The sequence below is a fragment of the Eretmochelys imbricata genome, chromosome 1 (assembly GCF_965152235.1).
Source record: "Eretmochelys imbricata isolate rEreImb1 chromosome 1, rEreImb1.hap1, whole genome shotgun sequence".
Classification (NCBI taxonomy): domain Eukaryota; kingdom Metazoa; phylum Chordata; order Testudines; family Cheloniidae; genus Eretmochelys; species Eretmochelys imbricata.
In genome coordinates this window covers 318,206,978-318,232,778 of record NC_135572.1, presented here as the reverse complement: position 1 = coordinate 318,232,778, position 25,801 = coordinate 318,206,978, and the positions used below count along the sequence as shown (strand labels likewise).

Genomic DNA, 25,801 nt, shown 5'->3' with positions numbered 1-25,801 from the left:
TTTGAAAAATGTACCCATTTCTGATATTTGTAGGGCAGCTGCATGGGGATCATTACATGCATTTTTGAGGCATCTAGGTCAGATGTCCATTTTGGCAAAGCTATCCTAGAGTCACTATTCTGGTAGACTTCAAGCACCCTCCTTATTTACATCAATTCACTGTTGTAAGTCACCAAAGTGGAATAAACATGGACAAGCACTGAAAGAAGAAAGAACAGTGATTTACCCTACAGTAAGTGGGGGGCTTTGACGTGTTGTCTATATGTATTCCACAACCTGCACTCCTTCCTGCTACTACAAAGTCTGATAATACCTGGATTCTGTATTGGTGAAGGAACTGAAGGCTAGTTGGCCCCGCTCCACACTTTGTCCTCAAGAAGAGGAGGAGGTACGAGGGTACTCAAGGTTCAGGGATGGCCACAACAAATACTGCTGGTCAAAATATTCTCAACTTGAGATGTGCAAGGGATGCACCAGAAGGGAATACCTATGGACAACACACCTCTAAGAACCACAGTCACTGCAGCTTAAGTAACTGTTCTTTCATATAACTTCCTCCAGCTCCTAGGAGGTTCTAGTAAAAAGCAAAAATACATTTCCTTCTTCTGGGAAAAAATATTTTACTTTTTTGTCTCAGCGCATAATTATTTTTATGAAAGGTTTTGTGAACTGGAATATAATCATTTTTAGATAGATAGATGGATATAGATATAAAATGGTTATATTCCAGTTCACAAAACCTTTTATAAAAATCGTTATATATATAAAATTTTTTTAATACATGTGTGAAATCCTGGCCCCGTTAAAGTTAGTGGCCATTGATTTGGGCCAGAATCTCACCCAAAATGTTTAAAAGTCTCTGAAGTTTTCTGCACATGTAGAGAAGGCTGTCTGTAGAGCTATACTTCAAATTAAAAAAAATCCTCTGTTATGAATGACCTTTAGGATTAAGGATTTAAGTTTTCAAGCAGAATTAAAACCAAATTTGCATAAATGGTTATGTAATATGCATTACATAGCCTGTAATTTACTGGGATTTGTTTTACTCTCATTGGTAATAGCAAAGTCTCTTTATGCAAATTGAAGGAGTTGCCTTGGTTATACTGACATCATGGTAAAATTTATGGATGAAAAAAGAAAGGGATTTGTCAGAGAATTAGGTTTCTAAGAACCATGTGGTACAATTTTTATTTCAGCTGTAATACAGCACTACAACCAATTAGATTTATTCTAGAGTTGTCTGCGCTCTGGGACAGATGACATGCAAAGCTTTAAAATACAGAGGATTCTATAAAATACAAAATAATGTTTTGTACTACTTTTTCTGGAGCCGCTTCAGAAGATACCACAGATATTAACATCAGTGGATGCTTAGGGCCACTGTATTGTCAAGTACTTCCAAATGATGAGCTCTATTTGCCTCTCTCATCTTCATTTATTGAGTTGTCTACAGCTGATGGGGAAGGTGCATGTGTTATGATGGGGAAAATTTTGTTGGATATAAATATGGCAGTACTAGAAGAAAATGATAGTTCATGCAGAGGTTCTTGTATTCCTCATGGACAACTAAGGTCTAAACCTGGCGGTAAGCATTCTCAGCTGGCTAAAAATTATTCTGTGAATTTTGGAACAGGTGTTGTTAATATCAGGGAACCTGACTAACATTTCAAATATTACAGCTGAATAAAGATTAATTATGAAATTATCTAACTCTTTGAATGGACAACCATTTATAGTTATAGCATTTTACATACGGTATGTGGGCAGCATATATTCAACATACTGAATATTTGAAGATTTAGCCTTTCTATCAGAAAAGGTGAGATACGAAATGTTCTGATCTCAAAAGAAAATGCAATATATTCCCCCGCTCCCAAGACAATGTTACAAATTCCATTTGATTTTTGGAATAATTTTTTTTAAGAGTAATATATTAAAACTACTGCTATCATGCAAATAGCATAGTGAAAACTAAGAGTAAAATCAATAGTTAAGTAATATTTCTGTAGTGACTTCAGTTTGGAAGCATGTAATTGTTAATGCATCATGTAAATATAAATGTAATTTCATTTTGTTTCAAAATTTTATTACAGAACTCAAGATTATATATAAGTTCAGCTTTAAGATTTGGCTGTGAGTCAGTAAGCTTTTAAAGTACAGTTTTTAAATGTGATATGCAGTGCCTCTACAAAATCCTGTCAGCTATAGTAATATGTACTCACTGCCCCAGTAACCACTGAGCATACAATTAGTTTGAATTTTATCTTTTTTTCATTTATATTTAGTAAGTCTCTGAAAAAATAATACACAAGCATTCTTTCAAAGGACAAATTTCAGGAGTCAAACAATACTTAACGTATTCAAGGCTGTGCAGAGAAAAATCGTTCCCTGTTAAGGAAAGTCCACTAAAAAAACAGGCAACTAAAAAAGGAGACCTATTAGCTAATACTACCAAAAATACGTTTTAATAACCTTCTTATATTAAGGAAAATGTAAGATAAATAATTCCTGAATTCATTAGTATTAGGAATATCCGTATTTGAATATAGTCAGTTGCCTTCAGAAAAAAATTTCTAGTTGTTAGTACATAGTGCTCTATTTTTTCAGCTTATCAAAGTCAGATGTTCAATTGATATTTAATATGACATCCAAAACAACTGTTAGAAGAACGTATGCTAAAGTTGCAAAGTCAAGTACCCAAAAGTTAAGAAATACCAGAATTAAGGTTGCTTGTACAACTTTAATCAGTCACCTTGTGTGTATGCTTTGTCTTTAATGGTGTGATTGTATTTGCTAGATAGACAAGGAATGTTGAGATCCTCAGTTCAGTTCTAAATTTTGGAGGGGAATATCCTGTAGTGGCTACACACCTTTCTGTTTGTCACTCTTTTCTTCCTCTGGCTTGGCCCCTTCTACCCTCTTCCCTGCCAGCTTGTCCAGTCCTCTTTCTATTCCCCCACCCTCTTTCCTCATCTATCTGCATTCCAGTGAGGCTGCTTCTTTCTCCATGCAGTCTGGGAGCCAGCAGGAGGGGCATTGAACAGAAGGAAGTCTTGCTCTCATTTCTGGTGCCAATACCACAACAGCCCTCAGTTGCTGTGAGATCCAGTTCTTGAGAAAGTCCTACCCACTCCTGCAGCCTCAGGATGGAATATGCTCAGCCACTCTGGAGATGGCGCAGGAGCAGTGGGGGATGGATTTTGGCTACCAGCCTCTAACAAACCTCTATACTGAACATGTGCAAACTGACTTTTCAGTGGCTTATAGCTTGGATAAATTTGGGGAGACTTTCATGGGGACTGTAAAATGCACATCCCTGGTACTATGACAATCCCCTGCCAAACTTCAAGCTCCTGCTTCAAAGCACAGAGGTTTTAGTGTGTGTCAATGAAAAGTTGTAGGAATTTAACATGGGTAAGACCAATGATTTTTTCCCAAATTTTGTTTTCTGAAATGATGGAACTGTTTTAGCCAAAACTTTTCAAAAGCACGTCTGCCTGAGGCATATGCGGTTTCAGCCCAAAAGATGAAAGTTTTCTAAAGTTATAAGCAACTGAAAATAGGGTCTCATAATGCAAAGTGTTGAGCAGCCTTAACTTTCGGCATTGCTGTCAGCTCCACCTATGAATAATTGAAGATGGAGAGAAATAATAATGACTTCTAGAAACACAGACAGGTGTATTTGGAAGATGACTTTTTTCTACATTGAGATATTCTAGAAAAACAAGCTAAAAATTATTTTTTTTCCTTTTTCAAGACTGCAGATTTACCTTTGTTTCCATACCTTCATTATTCAGTCTTTATCATATGATGTGAAATTGCCCATGGTTCAAACAAAATTTTAAAATGGAAGCATTGTTAAGACTATAAAGGATTTTTAAGGATATCTGATACTTTAGGTTATATTCGGTTGACAGTCAGTTGATCCACCAGTGACGTACCTTCCTGAGCTTGAGCAGGGACCAGATAGAATGATCCTTGCAGCTGCCATATACATACAACATTAAAGCCCAATCCTATGAACACTTATCCTGGAATCTAGGAATTGTCATACTTAATCAGACTTGAGGCTCATCTAATCCAGTCTCTGACAATGGCCAACAACAGAAAATTCAGAGGAAGGTGTAAAAACCCTGTAAGAGGTAGATGTGGGATAATCTGTCTGTGATGTTAAGTCTTGTTCTGGTCTCTAATAGTTGTAGATTAACTTGGGCCTTGAAGCATGAGTTTTAATGTCCCTTCCAAAAAAATTTCATGTGGATTGCTGAACTGTGGGAGTAAATGTTTCAAAATCAATGGGACTACCCATGGAAATAAGCATAAAACTCTCCCATATAATCAGTTGAACTACTACATTAATATTTCCTCTTGAATGAATAGTACAAACGAATGACTCACTAACAGAATTGGTTTGTACTGATGTACAGGTGTATCCTCAGTCGGTAAATTCTCATAGCACCATTGACTTCAATAAAGAGATGACAGCTTACACCATCTGAGAATTTGCCCAGTAGTGTCCCACATGTCATTACACTCCTCTACATTAGTATCCTCTTTATTATTAATGGAAATATTGACTGGATGAGTCAGAGGACCAAATCCTACTCGCCTTACTCATGTCAACAGGGCCGCTTACATGAGTAAAGTAAGTTGGAATTGGCTTTGGGAGAGTTGTTTAATTTTTGGCTGCTGTCAATCTCAGAAACAGAGTAGCTATCTGGCTAGCTACTGTCTTTTTTAAAAACAGATTGTTTAGGGTCCAGTGAACATCACAGGCATCCATCATAAATATTTCAATCACAGGCTGACACTCTGGTAGTCTGAGGTTTCTTGTCTCTAGACATCATTGTTGGCCATATGATGAGATGATGGTGGTAGTACACTGCTACTGACTACGTAGGGTTTAGTGTTCCATATTTCAAACACAGATCTATGTGCAAGCAAATCTTACTGTTATGCTTCAGTGAAAATCATGGAATGAACGAGCTTTCTTACTCTGATTTTGTTTGATTTCTTCTACACAAAAATGACATAAAACAAATGTCCTGCTTGTGAAATTGTTACGGCAGTACCCCAAATCAGACTAAAGTTCAGTCCTGAATAATGAATAATTTATCTTGAGCATCTCTACTGATTCCTAATCTACTTACACTCAGAACTCAAGCAGAGTACCACATTTGGGGAGCAAATGGGTGCAATATGTGTATGTCAGCAATGCAGAATGATCCAGTTGGTAGGTTAAACGTGTAATCCACTTTGGTTAAGTATAGTACAGTAGTGAAATCCGTGTCCTCTCTTCATAGGTCCAAATCTACCAATGGCAACTGTTGATATCAAAAATCCAGAAATTACAACTAACAGATTTTATAATTCACAAGTCAACAATGTTTCATATACCAAAGAGATCAAGAAAAAAGGAAAAGTGAAAAAGAAGAAATTGACAAAGGCAGATATTGGAACTCCAAGCAACTTCCAGTAAGGACACTTGTATTACTGTTTGTTTCCCGCTTAGAAAAACAGTTCAGCCACATAAATATGGTTTATTTAAAAGGTTGTTAGCAAATTAGCCCTAAATTTCAAACTGACTGCTTAGCCAACAGAGCCTCCTCTTAACATTTTGTTAGGTGTCGTATCTTTTTATATAGCTTAACGGTTCTTTTCTAATTTCATTTCTTTTTACACATGAAATATGTTAGATCCTATTTCACTTATATTATTTTTTAAAAATTTCACATTCATACCATTTTAGATTAATTCTTATCTGTTTCCTGAATTGTAATTTAACAAGATTTAATCTCAATGCTTTTTGAAAAGTAAGTGTGCATTGTTCACTTGTTAGCAGGGAAGGAGAAGTAATGACAGATAACACCAAGAAGACTGAGGGGTTTAATGCCTGTTGTGCTTCAGTCTTCCCCAAAAACTTCATTGTGACCCAGATGCTTACCACAATATTAACAATAAGGGGGAAAGGAGCACAAGCTAGAGTAAGGAAAGAACAGGTTAAAGAATATTTAAATAAGTTAGGTGTGTTCAAGTTTGTAGAGCCTGATGAATTTCACTCTAGGGTACTTAAGGAACTAGCTCAAATTCAGAATTATTAGTGATTCTCTGAGAACTCATGGAGGACTGGTGAGAGTCTCAAAGGACTGGAGACGGGCAAATATGGAAGCTATCTTTACAAAAAGAAAAGGAGTACTTGTGGCACCTTAGAGACTAACAAATGATGAAGTGAGCTGTAGCTCACAAAAGTTTATGCTCAGATAAATTGGTTAGTCTCTAAGGTGCCACAAGTACTCCTTTTCTTTTTGCGAATACAGACTAACACGGCTGTTACTCTGAAACCTATCTTTACAAAGTGGAACAGAGAGGACCCGAGATTATAGACCAGTCAGCTTAACTTTCGTACTCAGAAAGACATCTGAATAAATTGTTAGTCAACGAGAAGATAATAAGGTAATAGTAAAAAGAAAAGGAGCACTTGTGGCACCTTAGAGACTAACAAATATATTTGAGCATCATGCTCAAATTTGTTAGTCTCTAAGGTGCCACAAGTGCTCCTTTTCTTTTTCTGAATACAGACTAACATGGCTGCTACTCTGAAACCTAAGGTAATAGTGGTAGCCAACATGGATTTGTTAAGAACAAAGCATACCAAAACCAACCTAATTTCCTTCTTTGACAGGTTTACTGGCCTAATGTAGGGGAAGCCGTAGAGGTGATATATTTTGATTTTTAGTAAGGCTTTTGACCCAGTCCCACATTACATTCTTATAAGCAATTAGGGAAATGGGGTCTAGATGAAATTACTATAAGATGAGTGTACAATTGGTTTAAAAAAAAGTACTCCATAGTTATCAATGGTTTACTGTCACTCTGGGAGGGAATATCTAGTAGTCTTGCAAAGATCCATCTTTGGTCTGGTACTAGTTAATATTTGGGTAATGGAGTGGAAAGTATACTTATGAAATTTTCAGATGACACCAAGCTGGGAGGGGTTGCAAGCAGATTGGAATTCAAAATGACCTTGACGAATTGGTCTGAAATAAGCAAGATGAAATTCAATAGATACAAGTGCAAAGTACTACACTAAGGAAGAAAAAAAATCAAATTACCCAAATACAAAATGGGGAATAACTGGCTAGGCAGTACTGCAAAAAAGAATCTGAGCATTGTAGTGGATCACAAACAGAACATCAGTCAACAGTGGTGATTCTGTTGCACAAAAGGCAAATGTCATTCTGGGATGTGTTTAACAAGAACATTGTATGTAAGACATGGGAGGTAATTTCTCAGCTCTACTCAGCATTGGTGAGGTCTCAGCTTGAATTGTGGGTACTACACTTAAAGACAGATGTGGGCAAATTGGAGAGATCCAGAGGAGAGTAATACAAATGATAAAAAGTTTAGAAAACATAACCTGTGAGGAAACCTTTTAATAAACAAAAATGTGCAGTTTTTAGTCTTGAGAAAAGAAGATTGCAGGATGGGGGAGGACTTGGTAATAGTCTTCAAATATGTAAAAGGTTGTTATGAAGAGGATGATGCTTAATCTTCAGGGAGGAATATTTAGGTTAAATATTAGGGAAAATAAATCTTACTATAAAGATAGGTAAGTACTCAAATAGATTACCAAGGGATGTTGTGTAATCTCTGTCATTAGAGATTTTTAAGAGGTTAGACAAACAAAAACCCAGGGGACTAGGTGGTGGACTAGGTGACCTCTCAAGGTCTCTTCCAGCCCTGTGTTTCTATGATTATCCACTAGGTTTCATAGTCATATTATAGCAATGAGAATTTAAAGACCCTGGGTTAGCTACGGAAAGCATCCCCTTCAATTCCCTTAATGCAAAATCAAGGTTTTCTTCAATGTGGGATTATGCCCTTGTCGAGCAATCCTGTTTTGTTGAACCCTCATCCTCCATCACTAGCACGCTGGGATAGCCTGGTAAACTTTTCCATGGAACTAGTAGTACTAACGTTATAGCAATCTCATTTAATAGTGTTTGGAAAGAATGTGGAATATAGTGAGAGCTCAGTGAAGGTGAGGAAAGAGAAGATAAAATGTATCCTTTTACCAAATGTGATGCTTAAGTTCTTTGAGGCAGGAATCATTTTATCTGTTTGTACAGTGCTTAGTACAATGGGGCCCTAGTCTGTGACTGAGGCTCCTTGGCCCGACCAGAATATAAACAATAAAAGAAGCACTACTGCCAGAAAACGAGACAATAGGGAAAAACTGAACTGCGTAACCTAAAAGAAGGAAAAACTCAAATGACCATCAGGCCTGGTCTACACTGGAGATTTCAGCTATCTGTGGCCCACTAATGATGGTGCTCCGCTGATGCAGATCCATAGCATAGATAAGCAAAATTACAATAAATTATCAATTGCACTAGTGGAGTTTATCGTTGCTTAAACCAACACTGACTGTGCACTAGTGTGGCCAAACCGGTGGCTAATCACAGATATCTGTAACAAAGGCAAAATTCCTAGTGAAGAAATTTAATTTATAAAATGTTTCCATTGTTTTTTACTTGGGTGGGACATGGTCTTATTCTGGAGTGTGGGGGGGTGTGTAGTGTGTGGGGGTGTGTTGTGTGGGGGTGTGTACGTGTACATACATACATACATAAGTTTCCCTGTTTAAAGTGACTTAGTATTGTGGGATAAATGTTTAATATCTGCTTTTGTTACAAACATAGGGAAGTTCTAATGCTTGATATTGTCAAGACAGCACAGTAGATGTTGCATAATTTGGTCCAGTATAGATATAAATAAGTACTGTGGTTAAAGTACTGAACTATTGAGCATCAGAGCTGGTTGGAAAAATTCCAATGAAACGTTTTTTCATCAGAATTTGCTGATTCATCAAAAATGAAACAGTGTCTTGTCACACTAGCCAGAATCTGGTCGGTTTCATCACTGTTATTTGATGGTGAGCAGCACTGAAGTGATAAGAATCATGTCCGTTTCAGTCAACACCTGTGAAGGCTTTCAGGGTCCTTGGTTCTACTTCAACCTGCCAGGCAGGCAGCCGGGGATCTCAGGGTATATATTTTGTTTTGGAAATGCCACATTTTCATCAGGCCAAAAAATATTTCCTGAAACTTAAATTTCACAAACCTAAAATTTGGCTTCTCTGCCAACTCTAAGCATAATTCATGTTACGTATACCTTGTATAAATCAACGTTGAACCTGGCTAACTAAAGATGTTGTTTGAAACCAATTTAGTTAGTTGTGCATCCATGAGTTAACTAAATTGGTTTAAAAAAACAACCCTTAATTATACCGTTGAAACTTTCTTATGTAGACAAGGCCTTACCTTACACACAATCATAAAACTTGTATGTGAAATATTTTAGCATTTTCATACTAATTTATTTTTGTTTGTTTATTGGAAAGAGTAATATAGCATTTTCCAAAATAAATTTGGTCAATACATAAAGGTAATCTGTGTGATATTTCTCCATGTTTGTTTTTCCAAAGATTTTTTTTAATTGTTTTTAATACCACTAGCAGTGACTATGAATATTTAAGAAACAAATGAGCATACACATGTTAATTTAGTGTCTGTCATGATGTTCTGTCCACCATCTGTAAGACTTTTGAGGAGCAGTGTGAAATATGGAATTAGCTTAAATGTTTAATTTCTCTGTTAATTTCATCTGACTTTGTACAATAAGTATTAGGAGTAAATTGTATATGTAATTATATTTCATATTGCTATATGAGACAATAAGTTTATGTAAACACTTATAAAATGATTTAGCTAGAGATAGCTCATGTCACTTCATATGAATGTTTAGAATAATAGCATGATTAATAAGGGGTTTTTTTTAGACGAGACTTTTGTTCATTTTGCCCATCTTATGTAAAAGACTTCTAATTTTGCTGCTTAAAAACAGGCTTTAAGACCAAAAAGTATCATTCTTGTAAGGGAATATTTGTATTAGGGTAGCACTTAGAAGCCCTAACCAAGATTGGGACCCCAGTGCGCTAGGCATATATGAAGGCAGTCCCTGTCTTGATGAACTTAATCTGAAGTATGCTGTTTCTCAATTGGATATCCCACCTGATGTATTTTTGTGACTGTCATGACTTACTCAGATTGTGCAGAATCTCAGCTTGATTTTTAAAAAGGTGTTTTTAAACCCTTGCTTTTGTCAGAAGACATTCCAAACATGAAATGCTTGTAAACTAATGTAGTGCTGCCTTCCTGATTCTGCAGGCAGCCTGAAACAGTGGCTTGGAGAAGTGTGAACTCTTGTCTCCTATTAATCTCTTGGGAATGTTAAATAAAATGCTGGCACGTAAATGTCAACATGAACTGTATTAGTGGATGTAGGGGTGTGGGAGAGAAGCCTGGGCTGATAGGAACTGGGAATTGCTTAGGGAAGGAAATGCAGCATAGAACAGAAGCACTAAGAGAAGGAAAAGGAGAGAAATGGAGAAAGGAGCTGTTGGTGAGGAAAAGAAACAGAGCAAAAATGGTGGTGGCCCAAAGAAGGAGGGCCGGCATACTTTCCCACTGTGTGGTATTGAATGTGACAATAAATAACTTTAATAGTAGCCAGAAGTGTAGTTACTGTATAAAAGCTAAAATCTGTCCTTGATGTTTGTGCAAGCCTCCAGTTAACACCATTGTATTATGCTGGGGTATAGAGTCATAAATTTATGCCACACTCAGTAACCAAAAGTAGTGGAATTCGGTCCTCTCCACCAAATGAGTGTGACTTGCGATCTGGGTGAACAAGAAAACAGGTGAGAGGAAAATTATTTTATAGTGCATAATACAAATAGAGAGCTGAAGCACTGAGAGGTGTTGACTGTTGACTTACCCAGTGTTTCACAAAAAGACTATGGCATAACCCGGTATTGAACCCAGAGCTCCTGGAGTCCTAGTCCAGTGTTCTAACCACAAGACTGTCATTTCCCTAACATGGATTAAATGTATTTCTTTAATTTTGCTTTTTTAGACACATTGGGCACGTTGGTTGGGATCCAAACACAGGTTTTGATGTAAGTAACTTCAGTATTGTACATAACATCAGATGGTTAAAGGCATCATGTTTTTGACTAAATTGTCCAAGAATGGCATCAAAAACTATAAGTTCCATCGCAAACCATGCAAATCATGGCTACTGGGATGCTACAGAATGATGCACTCTGGAAAAATTCTATGTGGAGGGAAAATACTAAAAGGATTTGGGGGGGGGGGGGGGGATATTTGTAGAAGGCTAGCTAATCCTTAAATTTTGTGCTTAATATTTTCTTTCTGCACCAAGAAAAGTCTGTTCTTCTTAAGGAATTCAGCACAGAAATCTGTGCTTGAGTCTCATTTTTTGTTTAGCTGTTCCTCTTAGCTAAATGGGATTTTTAACCCCCCAAAATGGTTTATAAGTAAAATAAGAATATTTTTTCAATTTGTTTACTTCAGGTGAGAAAACAGTGTCCATAAATAAATTATAGTACTAACATGTCTGATTTGCAGGTGAACAACTTGGACCCAGAACTGAAAAAACTATTTGATTTGTGTGGAATTTCAGAGGCTCAATTAAAAGACAAAGAAACGTCGAAGGTGATCTATGATTTCATTGAAAAAACAGGAGGAGTAGAAGCTGTTAAAAATGAGCTGCGTAGGCAAGGTAAGTCGTCTGCTACTAATGCATCAGACTGAGCTATTTGACTTAAGGATTAAAAAATGTTACTGATGTGAAGCAGTTTCTGGAAGTCTTCTCATGCTTTTGCATTGACATTGAGTCTGAGATTTCTGTGCATTACAGAACACTACATAAGTGTCCCAGTGTCATCCATGAGTATAGTTCCAAAATATTTCTCTTTATCCTCAAAATGTTTTGCATGTCATAAGTAATTTTCAGTAACACTTTCACTGACTGCAAAGCTATGCAATATCTCCCATCTGAATTTTTAAAGTAGTTTCCATTGCATATTTATGGTCTTGCAAAATCATAAATATTTAAAGATATGATTCAAGAAATCCATTGCTGCTGTCACTTCAAGGTAAAGAACATGGTTGAATCATCAAATGTAAGACAGATGTGCGTCTGCAAACTTAAGCTTACTAGTACAGTAAGTAATGTACCTTCTAATATACAGAGGCCTGCAGATTGTTCTCCTTTTAACTCAAGTAGTGGAACTATTGCTTGGTAATCAAAGGGTCTTGGAGTTAAGTTTCTACTGGAACTTTATTCATAAATGAGCCATTTCCAGCATAATACTACTTAATGTATTCAAGAATGGCCATACTGGGTCAGACCAGAGTTCCATCTAGCCCAGTATCCTGTCTTCTGACAGTGGTCAGTGCTGGGTGCCCCTGAGGGAATGAACAGAATTTTTCCCTGAATGAACAGAGACTAGGGACACCATCCTTGCCCATCCTGGCTAATAGCCATTGATGGACCTATCCTCCATGAACTTACCTAGTTCTTTTTTGAACCCTCTTATATCTTGGCCTTCACAATGTCCTCTGGGAAGGAGTTCCATGGGTTGACTGTCTGTTGTGTGAAAAAATCCTTCCTTTTGTTTGTTTTAAACCTGCTACCTGTTAATTTCATTTGGTGACCCCTCATTCTTGTATTATGAGAAGTAAATAACGCTTCCTTATTTACTTTTCCACATCAGTCATGATTTTCTAGACCTCTATCATATTCCCCCCCATAATCTCTTTTCCAAGCTGAAAAGTCAGTTTTATTAATCTCTCCCCATACGGAAGATACCTGTACACATTTTTGTTGCCCCTTTTCTGAACCTTTTCCAATTCCAATATATCTTTTTTGAGTTGGGGCGATCACGTCTGCATGCAGTATTCAAGGTGTGGGCTACCATGGATTTATATAGAGGCAATATGATATTTTCTGTCTTGTTATCTATTCCTTTCTTAATGATTCCCAACATTCTGTTTGCTTTTTTGACTGCTGCTGCACATTGAGTGGATGTTTTCAGAAAACTATCCACAATGACTCCAAGATCTCTTTCTCGAGTGGTAACAGCTAATTTAGACCCCATCATTTTATATATAGAGAGAGAGTTGGGATTATGTTTTCCAGTGTGCATTACTTTGCATTTATGAACCTTGAATTTCATCTGCCATTTTGTTGCCCAGTCACTCTGTTTTGTGAGATCCTTTTGTAGCTCTTCGCAGTCTGCTTTGGACTTACAAAACTACTCATGGTCGTTATCGGCAAATTTTGCCACCTCACTGTTTACCCCTTTTTCCATATCATTTATAAATATGTTGAATAGGACTGGTCCCAGTACAGGCCCCAGAGGAACACCACTATTTACCTCTCTCCATTCAAATATTTGTTGCCATCATATTTTTCTGCTGTTTTTCATAACATCTTAATGTAACTACTAGTGGTGGAAAGAAAAGGAGTACTTGTGGCACCTTAGAGACGAACACATTTATTTGAGCATAAGCTTTCGTGAGCTACAGCTCACTTCATCAGATGCATGCAGTGGAAAATACAGTGGGGAGATTTTATATACACAGAGTACATGAAACAGTGGTTGTTACCATACACACTGTAGAGGGTGATCAGGTAGTGGTGGGAGGATGTAATGTGACATGTCATTCTGCTAAAAATAGATTGATGATATCAAAATTCAAAATAATTTCCTGATTATTTTTCAAGGAGTACCGGTATTAACGCTGTTGGAATTATAGCAGTTTCAGGGTGCTTGGTAAATTGCTTCATATTTGTTCGCCAGTTACAGGTTCAGAGTATGGTAACTTGTTACATTTATTCTCTAGGTCCCCCACGTTGGAGTGGTATGTACTGAGCTGTCATTTACGCATCTGTCACTAAAAAAATATGTATGTTGTGACTGTGTGACCCTTACTTAATGGATAAGAAGTGTTAGGCAAAAACTCATTTATTAACAATAAAATACACAGTAATTGTGACACTAAAAAAATATAATCAAAAACTACCCTTCAGTGTTGGTTTACTATTGAAATTTGGCTTGGATTAGGACTTTTTATATCAAAACATTGGATTTGCAAATTTCCAATTGTATTTCTCTCCTCTAAAAGTTTGATTCTCTTTTAAACTTAAAATATGTATGAAGAACCAAATTTTGAAACTGCCTGGCCATGTTAATCTTTGAGGTGTTTCTTTACTTGTCCTTGGTGTTTTACAGATAGCGTATAATACTAGCTTTTACTACGTGTGCATTAACTTAAAGTTCCACCACTTTGCATGGGTGTAGTCAAACAAAAAGCTGCTGCCTCGTGTTAGCATGCATGACAAATAAGGTGGGGGCCTCCTTTGTGTTAGAAGTAGTTCAATAGTCCTAAAGGTCTTAACTTTGTCAGCTAGAATGCTTTTATCTGTAATGGTTATATATAATATACAAGGTAATGTTTAACCTTGACTGCGGTTTGAAGTGCTTTGTGATTTTCACTGCAAAACCACCTCCTTCTCCCCCTCCACCCCCCCCCCTGGAATTTTTCATTTTCTGTGTTTTATTGCAAGATTTTCTGTGCTTATCGATGGCATTAGGCCTGACAGGATGCTGGGTAGAGTTTGAGTCCATTCTGCTGCTAGCTGATTTTGAAATAGAAGTCATCTGTCTTAGGTTTCATTTCTAACTCTTGCAGAATTGATGGGGTTTTTTTTAGCAAGGCTGTTTTCATTAGAAGGTTTTAAGAAACTTTGAACATAACTATTGGCAAAAATAGAGTAATTTAGTTCAGTTATATCAGTCTTGATAAAAGCTATCTTTTGCTTGGAATGTTTCACTTACTCACTTTTCTTCCTCATAAAACTCAGATACTCTGTCATTCTGTTTTCTGGTGTGAGGTTACTCTCGCTCTTTGAGTTGTACAGTTTTGAAAATCCATAAGGCATTCAGCCATTCACTTGGTAGTATGTAACATTTGTTCAACAAGTTTCTTTCTTTGCGTGCAAGTGAGCCTCAAAACTTCAGACTCTTATTTCCACAGTCATCAGGTTGGTGCTTTCACTGTGTTGTCGGGGATATGGCATGTTTTTTCCCCCTCTAGATATGAATCTAATGCACATAGATAAAAGTTTTCTCTGTAAGTCAAATTTTAACACCACTCTGTCAAGGAAAGTGGACTGCAACAAGTGATGGCGGCAGCACAAATTCTGAAGCATGGCAAAGTTGTATATTTTTTCAAAAAAAGAAAAGGAGGACTTGTGGCACCTTAGCGACTAACCAGTTTATTTGAGCATGAGCTTTCGTGAGCTACAGCTCACTTCATTGCATCCGATGAAGTGAGCTGTAGCTCACGAAAGCTCATGCTCAAATAAATTGGTTAGTCTCTAAGGTGCCACAAGTCTTCCTTTTCTTTTTGCGACTGCAGACTAACACGGCTGTTACTCTGAAACCTATATTTTTTCAGTAATCCAGAAAAATATACATAGCTCTTACTGAAGATGTTACATATGGTGACAGTGACCTCTAGCGGCCAAAGGGGAAAATTTCCCCAATAAAGCCCATTCTCATAATACCAAGAATGTTTGCAGCATTGATTTCTGCTGCAAAAAAAATCTATGAAACTGAGGTTTGGGCAGGGAGTAGAATATCCTCCTTCTCCCTTTTTGGAAGGAAGGGGGAGGTAATAGCAAGGAGAGATCCTCCTTCCTTGTGGAGGAGGGGAAGTGAATGTTGAACTTGGTTGGCGCACACATTTTCTTGTCAATGCTGTTCCTGCTTCACCTACAGGAGGAATGGCTGGGAGCCCCTGAATCTACCCTGTGAGGCACCTGTGTCTCCTGCAGTTCCTACTTCAAATTCCTCTTCCTGGTTATTTGACTATAATCAAACCTCATTCTTCAGGGCATCAGCCAGTCACACACAGGGATCAGGAAGCCCCAACCCCACCCCCTGTGCATAACTGGTCAGATGTGTTCTGGTAGTTTTTCCTTTGGAGCATTGGGAATTGGCCACATCTGAACTCTGGAGACGAGATGGGATGGACCAGTGCTCTGAGGAGGTACAGATAATGATCTTTCTTAGATGCCTGGCTGGTGTGTCTTGCTCACATGCTCAAAGGAAAAAGGTCAGCAGATGTGGGGTCTGGAAGGAATTTCTCACAGCTCATATTGGCAGGGACATTAGGTTTTTTCTAGAGCTGTCGATTAATTGCAGTTAACTCACGCGATTAACTCAAAAAAAAAAATAATCGTGATTAAAAAAATTAATCGCAGTGTTTAAACAATAGAATACCAATTGAAATTTATTAAATATTTTGGATGTTTTTCTACATTTTCCAATGTATCTGTTTCAATTACAACACAGAATACAAAATGTACACTGCTCGCCTTGTATTATTTTTGATTACAAATATTTGGGCTGTAAAAACTATAAACAAAAGAAACATATTTTTCAATTCACCTCATAAAAGTACTGTAGTGCAATCTCTTTGTTGTGAAAATGTAACTTACAAATTTATTTATTTATTTATTACATAATTGCACTCAAAAACAAAACAGTGTAAAACTTTGGAGCCTACAAGTCCACTCAGTCCTACTTCTTATTCAGCCAATCGCTCAAACAAGTTTGTTTACATTTGCAGGAGATAATGCTGCCCGCTTTTTGTTTACAATATCACCTTAAACTGAGAACAGACATTCTCATGGCACTGTTGTAGCTTGCATCACAGGATATTTATGTGCCAGATGCTCTAAAGATTTGTATGTCCCTTGATGCTTCAACCACCATTCCAGAGGACATGCAAAACCTGTCATCAGCATGGATGCATGTCCTCTGGATGGTGGTTGAAGCATCAAAGGACATATGAATCCGTAGAGCATTTGGCACGTAAATATCTTGTGAATTTGAGCGATTGGCTGACCAAGAAGTAGGGCTGAGTGGACTTATAGGCTCTAAAGTTTGACACAGTTTTGTTTTTGAATGCAGTTATTTTTGTACATAATTCTACATTTGTAAGTTCAACTTTCGTGATAAAAAGAGATTGCACTATAGTACTTGTAATGGGAGAATTGAAAAATACTATTTATTTTGTTTTTTACAGTGCAAATATTTGTAATAAAAATAAATATAAAATGAGCACTGTACACTTTGTATTCTGTAGTAATTGAAATCAATATAGTTGAAAATGTAGAAAACGTCCAAAAATATTTAAATAAGTGAGATTCTATTATTGTTTAACAGCGCTATTAATCGCGATTAATTTTTTTAATCGCTTGACAGCCCTAATTTTTTCACCTTTCCTTGTAATATAGAATTAATAATGGCCCTTCTGGTCATAAACTTTAGGAAACTCTTATCATGAACTCCCCCTTCTTGCGAGGCAGGGAGGGAGCTCTAGCTCTGCATTTCGCAGAACAGAGGAGCTGAGTTTACACCTTCAACTCCTCCTCTTGTACGTCCCTCATCCAGAGCCCCAGGACTTCACAGACTTCATCCAGAGCCCCATGCCTTCTTCCAAAGCATAACAAATTAAAAGAATGCACACGCTTCTCAAACAACCTAAAGATCATCCATATAGCTAAGTATTTAAATAAAGTACACAAACTATAATATCACACAAGCTATTAGAAGAAGCCCAGTTGAAAGTAAAGTGAAACTATGCTTTGGAAGATAACTGTTGTCCAAATAAACTCATTTTGATACAAAATTCAGTTAAGTTAAAGTTATCAAAAATGTATTCAGGTGGACATCTAAGAAGTCATTTCATTCTGTCATTCTTTCACATTAGGATATTGTTATAAAGAATAAATTGTTCATGATCTGAGCAAGATGAAAGGCAGTTCAAAAAAACAAATCAGCATCTACAAGTTAATTATAATTTCAGCTTCACTTAGAGTGGTGAAGCTCAAACTGTAAGAGTTGAAACATCACATGGGCAATAGTGCATTTTTTTTATATTTTGTAGAAATGACTAGGTTTCCATTTAATGAGTATTTTCTACCTGCTCACCCTTAATTTAGCAAAAACTAAATATTCCTGAAATCATACCTGTGTATCTGAGGAGAATGTCTTGGAAAGTTTAATGTTAACGTCCTAAAATATTTCCCTATACAAAAAGGACTATGGATATTCAGGGAAATTCCTACCCAATGATAACACAAGCCACTCATCAAGACCCAGCTTATGGTTTATGACTTATTTGGTTTTTTTTTTTACAAACATAGTGCAGTGCTGATAGCTAGTATTATATCAGTTCTTTTCTTGTAAAATACATGAGAAAGAAGACACATTTTCAGCGTACCAAGATCAGGACTAGTAAACTTTGTATAGGCACAGAGATCCTTGTTAGAGACATGACAAAGGTGTTTTGGCATTATGTTTTACTCCTTCCCATGCATCTCAGATGGAATGACGTGGGATAAGAATTTTGTGTAGTATATAACTAGGCACTATCTTATATGTTTTATTTCAGCTCCGCCGCCGCCGCCACCATCCAGAGGAGGACCCCCTCCTCCTCCACCACCACCACCTCCACATAGCTCAGGTCCTCCTCCTCCTCCTGCAAGGGGAAGAGGAGCTCCACCTCCTCCTCCTTCAAGAGCTCCCACAGCAGCACCTCCACCCCCACCTCCATCTAGACCAGGTGCAGGAGTGCCCCCTCCTCCTCCAAACAGGATGTATCCTCCTCCACCTCCAGTGCACTCATCATCTGCACCATCTGGGCCACCTCCACCGCCTCCACCATCAGCAAGTGGTTCATATGTACCTCCGCCACCTCCTCCTCCACCTCCCCCTCCTGGTCCTCCTCCACCACCTGGCTTCGCTTCAGAGGTTGATAACCAATTTCCAGCTCCTGCAGGAAACAAAGCAGCACTCTTAGATCAAATCAGAGAAGGTGCCCAGTTAAAGAAAGTAGAACAGAACAGTCGACCTGTGTCCAGCTCAGGAAGAGATGCGCTCTTAGACCAGATACGACAGGGTATACAGCTGAAGTCTGTAAGTATCTACTCTTTGTCTTCTAAATTTCCAAAACTAATTTAGAGCAATAGCCAATGGGTTGTTTTTTGTTTTGTTTTGTTTTGTTTGTTTTTGGTGGGAGTTGTAGGGAATTGACATGTTGTATATTTTTTTTGTTTGTTTTTTGATAAATCCTAAGCCACCTTTCTTTAATGTTATGTCTTGGCTGTTGTCACACCATAATTAAAATTGATTCTCCATTTTCAATATTTATGACTTTTGGCCCACCTCTGAAATCTTTACAGGAGGTTTTTCCATTATTTTTTAGGCAAATCAAATCTCTTTTTCAGTGACTTTTAAATAATAATCTTAGTAGTAATAATAATAATAATAGTAATAATAATAATCTTCTAGATTTTAGTTTGAAAACAGATTAAAATTTAATTTATTGGAATTATCTAGTATAGACTCAACGTGCAGCCCTACACCTCTGACGCTGCAATCAAATTACATTTTTATTAAATGTTGGTTTAGTAATGTTAGTGTGGCACATGAGGTTATGGTGACCTTTGCCAGGAGCATCCGTGCTTTAATAAAATTTTCTGAAGAACTGTAGAGGATGAGTTCCATGGGAGACACCATCTGGATTTCTCCTTATGCTCCACTTCTCTTCACTGTTTCCCTATCTTTACTCATGAGTTTCAGACTCCACATCCTCACAGGTCTGCCCAGCTTTCAACTCCTCTCCTAATGCATGTATACAAACACCCTTCGTTCTGACCACTTTTCTCAATCTTTAGCTCCTACAGTCCCTCTTCCAGTGCGGCAGGCATACTCATTCTTGTCAGATCCCTTCTCAAACCCGCTCTGCACCATCTCTCGTCTTGCCGTCGCAGTCTTTAAAAAAACAAAAACACCTGAATTTGTAACATTTGTTAATAGTGCAATACTCACATTATTTTTGTTTCTTTCCTTACCCCGGATCCTTGCCTGGTCTGCTTCTAGGTTTTTCTGAGCATGTTCTCAGCTCTTTGAGACAGACTAGGTCTTTCTGTAAAGTACCGTCCAGAAGTATGGAGATGTATAAATATTAATAGACTTGTTAATACATGGGTGCAGTATGCAATTTTATAAATCCCTACTAGGGAGATGCAGGATTTATCTGCCTAGACTAGACCTAGTCAACAAACTTTAGCAAAAAAATGTAATAAGTTTTCAGTTATCTTGAACATAGACCATTATGCAACTGAACAAGGCTTGCCTATTCCGATACATTATGGAACTTTCCCTCAGCCGTGTGGGGTCTCTTCCTGATGATGATAAGGCTTGCTGAGTTTAGTTGTATGTATTTAATCATCACTGTGTCAGAGTACTGACTAACTGGAACTGTGTTGTGCAAAAAACAGTGGAAGAACTTACATTTAGAAAACATGGAGTTTCCGAGCTTTCTTTTTTCTTAGTTTTCTTAGCTCTAGCTATATCGGAGGTTGTAGTTTCAACAAACGTCTAATCTCCCTCCATAATTGAAAAATATTCAGTTTTCTAAAAGAGGATTTGCCTGGAAATATAAAGGTTCTCTGTTTAATTATATCATAGCATTGTATTCTTCTTTCAAGGTATCTGATGGCCAAGAGCCCTTGCCACCCACAGCTGCACCCACCTCAGGAATTGTGGGTGCATTAATGGAGGTTATGCAGAAAAGGAGCAAAGCCATTCATTCTTCAGGTAGGTTTGTGGGAACTTTTGCTTTGGTTTGTCAAAGGGTAGTTGTTAACATACAGTGGAACATGAAACATTAATTACATTTGTTTTTTTCCTGATGACTATATTGAATTCTAGATGTATAGTGAAACAGAATATACAAGACCAAGCCACTGGACCACCTGCAGTACTCTAGCACAGTGGTTCTCAAAGCCGGTCCACTGCTTGTTCAGGGAAAGCCCCTGGTGGGTCGGACCGGATTGTTTACCTGCCACGTCCACAGGTTCGGCCGATCGCTGCTCCCACTGGCCATGATTTGCCGCTCCAGGCCAATGGGGGCTGCGGGAAGGGCGGCCAGCACATCCCTTGGCCTGCGCCACTTCCCACAGCCCCCATTGGCCTGGAGCCACGAACTGTGGCCAGTGGGAGCTGCGATTGGCCAAAGTCAAAGAACGATTCTAGAAATTTTAGCAATTCTGGACTGCACTACCATGAGCAGCAATCAATACTATTTGAAGACTGATACGTACTTCATGCATAGGCAGATATAGCTCTACACACAAGTTAGAACTATTCCATAAACCACAAGTGCTCCGTGGACACGATAGAAATACTTTTGTCTGTTTTTGAAGGGAGAAGAAACCCCTTTGGTAGGAGTTTAAATTTGGAGAGGCAAACATCTAACTTTGTTTTTTCCTCTTTGCACAAGTAGAAAACCTAATCTAGAACATGTTTTTCACCCTGCCTCACTCAATACTCAGGTGGGCAGGAGTATTGGAAAGTACGTTTTTACCACTATATCTAAAAACTGTTTTTTGTTTTGTGTTTGTTTTTCTTCCCTGGAGAAGAAAACACCCAGAACTGGAACCTTGTATATTAGGTATTGATAGTAAGAGCAACTTAGAGTTGTGAATTTCATTTCTTGTGATGCTAGTAACCATATTTCAGCTATGCAGCTACTGGATTGATTTCTAATGGAAAGGTAATATTTTTTGTCATGTAAATTCTGTATACTCAAATGACTGTTGCTCCTTTTCTAGATGAAGATGAGGATGAAGATGATGAAGAAGACTTTGAGGATGATGACGAATGGGATGATTGATCAATATATTATATTATATATATATATATTTTTTAAGGTGAATGAAATACTAAACACTACTTTCTGTCTATGGATTCTGTAAAATTATCATGTAAATGTTCTACCAATTTGCTGTATATTTTTGTTGCCTTTGCTTTTTTATTAATCTGTGCAATACCTCATTTAATCTGTAAAGGTTTGTCATAATCCTCTACAAAGCTACTCCCTGTTAATGTGTGCAAGTTTACATCTTGATGCTCAGTGTACATGTGAATACTTTCCATTCCATCAATAAGGGAGTTTAAATGTAATATGTGAGACTGACAAAAACCTTAATGTAATTTAGTTATAATGCAAGAAGGAAAACACTATTTTCATACCCTACTTTTCTGTATCTAAATTTTCTTATTAAAACCTAGTATAGTACTACATTCTTTAAGTGATGCAGCTCTTAGTTTATTGAGCCCCTTCACTTCGAATACAATGCTACATGAATGTTGAGGCTGATTATAATATTGCACGGTTTTCAATACATCACAACATTGTGGTTGTTCAAATCTTAGCAGTATGCTTTTCATAAAACTACAAAAATACACAGCTAGTTATAAAAATTAATAACTTACCATTATACGGTAGCAATATTGTCTGATATTGGATAGCAGTGATATTTGAAGGCTTTAATTAGGAAACTCTCTGCCTGAGATTAAACAGGATGGCTTTTTGCTATAGCAATGGTGAAGGCATCTTTGATACAAACCAGTTTTGTCCTTGTTGCCAGCTGTCTTTCAGAATGAGGAAGAGTCTAAATTTCTGGGGCTATACTGTAATCTGGCTGTTGCTACAGTCATTTGATTTATTTTTAAAATCAATTTTATGTATTTTTTGGGCTGAAGGGCTGCGTTTAATGCTTGCTTCAATAATGTTGGGTTTAAATTCATTTTTAAATGTGTAGGGCACTGGTATACTAATAAAGTAAACTTACGTGGTGTTACTTTGCAGTCTTTATGGGTTATGGTAATACCAAACACTAAGACACCAGTCCTACATTTAAAAAAAAAAAAAAGTTTAAAAGCATATAAATCAGATTATACATTTTAAATATGTACTGAACTTTATTATGGCAATATTCTGTCTGCATACGTTGGCTTGAAGACCAAGAGTTGTGATAAAGATCAAGGGCCTATTCATAAGAATAGTGTTTGAGTACATAACTGGAAAATGGGTTTCTTGTTTCACAGGTTTCACCTTTATATAAGATGTACTTAATAGTGAGGTAAAAATTGGAGTATCTGCCTATTAAAATACACTACTCTGCTCTAGCCTGAGTATTTAATGTCTGCAGCACTAATTATTGCACTTGCAGTAAGATTTAGGTAGAAAATCTTTTTACAGAACCACGTTATCTCACTGATACAGAATGTTTAGATAAGTCAGTCATATTTGGAGTATAGTTAACACATAAAATCCTGAGACTTTCTGACTATAGTCAAGGTACCAAACTACATTTAAGTTATCCAGAGTTGTATTGACTGAAACCCAGTGTTGGCCTGATCTTGACAGGCTGGACCTGCATGATGTGGCTTGGGATTTCTAACCCAGCTATCTAGTCTCTAGTAATCAATTACTTAATCGGGTGAGAAGAAAAGAATTTAAAAGGTTATGTTGCCGAAAACTGGTGTGAGAGGAGTTAAATTATTCCAGCGATGCTAACTCCCTTCCAAGTGTAACTTAAGCATGTAACTTTGGAAGTCTCTTCCAAGTGGTCTCATTTTCTTCCAGTAATATTCACATTGCCCTCTGCTGCCAGAAATACTTCTACTGGCTTTGCTGCTGTAATGGCTTGAGCATTCTGCGTTGACTATGGGTGAGGCCTGGGAAGCTACTGCCCAGTGGGTTTAAGAATGTGCATATGGAGAATATTCTACGACTTTGATATAACTTCAAGCATTTTTTCTTTTATAGCATTAAGGGCATTTTAAAGTTAAGTGGACAAGGCCCAGATGCTCTCCTAATACATTGCTTAATAGGGTATGTTTAACCTATATAGAGTTGGGATTTCTGTACTTTAATACATAATTAGCATTCATCAAGAAATCTCCATTCCCTGTGTTGGGAGAGCTGGAAGTTAAACACTGTATACTTGGGATAACTGTTTGATCCATGGATCACTAAGCAAAGAAGGCATTTGATTCTGTTCTTCTATAAATATATCCACTTTATTGCACAAAGTCCAAATTAATATCTGCTTAAAATTGCATATGTATGGTTAAATCTAGGCATGAAGACTGCAACTGCAATTAAGCTAAAATAATGTCATGGCTGCATGTTTCAGTGCTCCACCACTTGCACTGTGGGCAGAAGATAGTGTTTCATGGCATTGATTCACTATCGCTAAACATTGTAATGAAGGCCTCTCTATATACTCTAGTTAAATGACTGCGTCCAGATAGCCTTAGCAATTACTAAAAGCCTCATGCTAGTTATCTCGACACTATGTGCATAGGCAATATCAGCTAGCCACTTATTGTACGTATGGAATTCATAAGAACTTCTCAATCATTCAGTTTTCCATTTATCAAATTGAAATTTTTAGTATGTGAATTTTTGAAATGTACAGTGAATAGGATGTTGCACTGGTGGCAATCCATCATCGAGCATAATAAAATTAATTTGACCCAAATAGTGTAAAATCGTGTAGTTTGTTTGAAGTGCTAACTGTAGCCCAGCTTTTAAAATAGCTCTACGTCTTGATTACACACTTTAAAAGTAATTTCAACTTTTGGACCACAGGACCACAAAGCAGTAAATAGTGCCCTCAAATCCGAATAGTTCTCATGTCTGGAAAGTTGGATTGTGCCACTGACTAAACACATTCTCTTACTCATCGTAACATCCCGTCCTGCTGGCAAATGGGACAGCTGCTCAGCAGCTCCCCTGGAAACAAGCGCTGCTACAGACAAGTGCAATAATGCATTAACACTTCAAGGTCAAACAGTTGTGGCCTGACTAGCCAGCATTCCCAAATAATCCCCAAACATTTGAGCTTGTTGTCACAAGTATTGTATGTACTTTGACACACTTTTCTCAATGTAAATCCAAACTTTGTACCTAATATTGCAATGTTGGAATTTTAGAGGACCACTTCTTATCCCAAAAAGCAAGTAAAAAGAGTTTGGGACCTTTTATAAACTATTAATTGAATCCTTATCCTCCCATGTTTGCAAAGTCTTGCACCTTTCTCTGCTGTAATCTAAACATCTCCATTCCTAAACTTGGAGATCCAAAATATCTCCCAACAATCCTAAGTGTAGGGCAAGGTCAATTCAAGTTACTAGTGTATGTATTTTAAAAACAACATACTAATGTTAACATTCTCTCAATTTAGTTAATATTGAGAAATAAAAATGTTTTTTATATTGAATGACAATCTTCACTAGGGTTACTTTCAAGAATGAAATGTGTGTAGGAGTCTTGGGGTTTTTATACTGTTGCCTTTTCATCATAACAGCTTTTATCTAATCGTCAGAGGAATTCCTGGCCTAGTTAGTAAAGTTCCTGAAGTTCAAGTACAGTGATAGTCTTATTTATAGTACAGCAAAAAATTGTTTCAGGAATGTTTGGGAGAAATTAACACTTGGTTATTTTTTATTCTTTTTTCCCCACAATAGGACACTGTCATGTTATAACATCACAAGAAAAGGTTAAGCTAATGTTTTAGTTTCCTTTCTGAGGCTTGCAGTAGGGTGGCAGGGGAAGGGAGAAAGGAGAGGATTGAGGCTAGGAAAGTAAGAATAGAATTTGAACTGCAGTTTTCATTAAATTCAATGGTGAAACACTGGTATCAACCTTGCTTTATATTCTGACTATGTGTTTAGTATTTCTGAGCATGTTTACGTAGATGAGGAGGCTTACTAAAAGAAAAGCTCTTCACTAAGGAGAAGAGGTAATAAACTTCATCAGTATATGCTACTTTACAATATAATCAGCAGCTGACTGTATTCAGTCAGGTTGCTTCATGGATGTTTTATAAGCAGAGATTTGAAAGTAACAAGAAAATTGAGGGTAAAATAGAAACATTACACATTCTGCTTATTTCACTGCTTCATTGTCAAGAAATTGAGCATAGCTGGAGTTTT

The 25,801-nt window shown here is 37.3% G+C and overlaps 1 protein-coding gene across 1 annotated transcript in view; it reads left to right on the top strand.

Moving 5' to 3' along the window:
• Positions 1 to 24,345, top strand: part of WASL (WASP like actin nucleation promoting factor) — a 71,518-nt gene extending 47,173 nt beyond the window's left edge. Inside the window, exons 6-11 of the mRNA XM_077834533.1 lie at positions 5,304 to 5,475; positions 10,978 to 11,020; positions 11,493 to 11,646; positions 18,399 to 18,922; positions 20,500 to 20,608; positions 21,625 to 24,345. Coding sequence (XP_077690659.1) covers positions 5,304 to 5,475; positions 10,978 to 11,020; positions 11,493 to 11,646; positions 18,399 to 18,922; positions 20,500 to 20,608; positions 21,625 to 21,686 — 1,064 coding nt within the window. The 3' untranslated portion in view covers positions 21,687 to 24,345. The remainder of the gene's footprint in view (positions 1 to 5,303; positions 5,476 to 10,977; positions 11,021 to 11,492; positions 11,647 to 18,398; positions 18,923 to 20,499; positions 20,609 to 21,624) is intronic.
• The last annotated feature ends 1,456 nt before the right edge of the window (positions 24,346 to 25,801 follow it).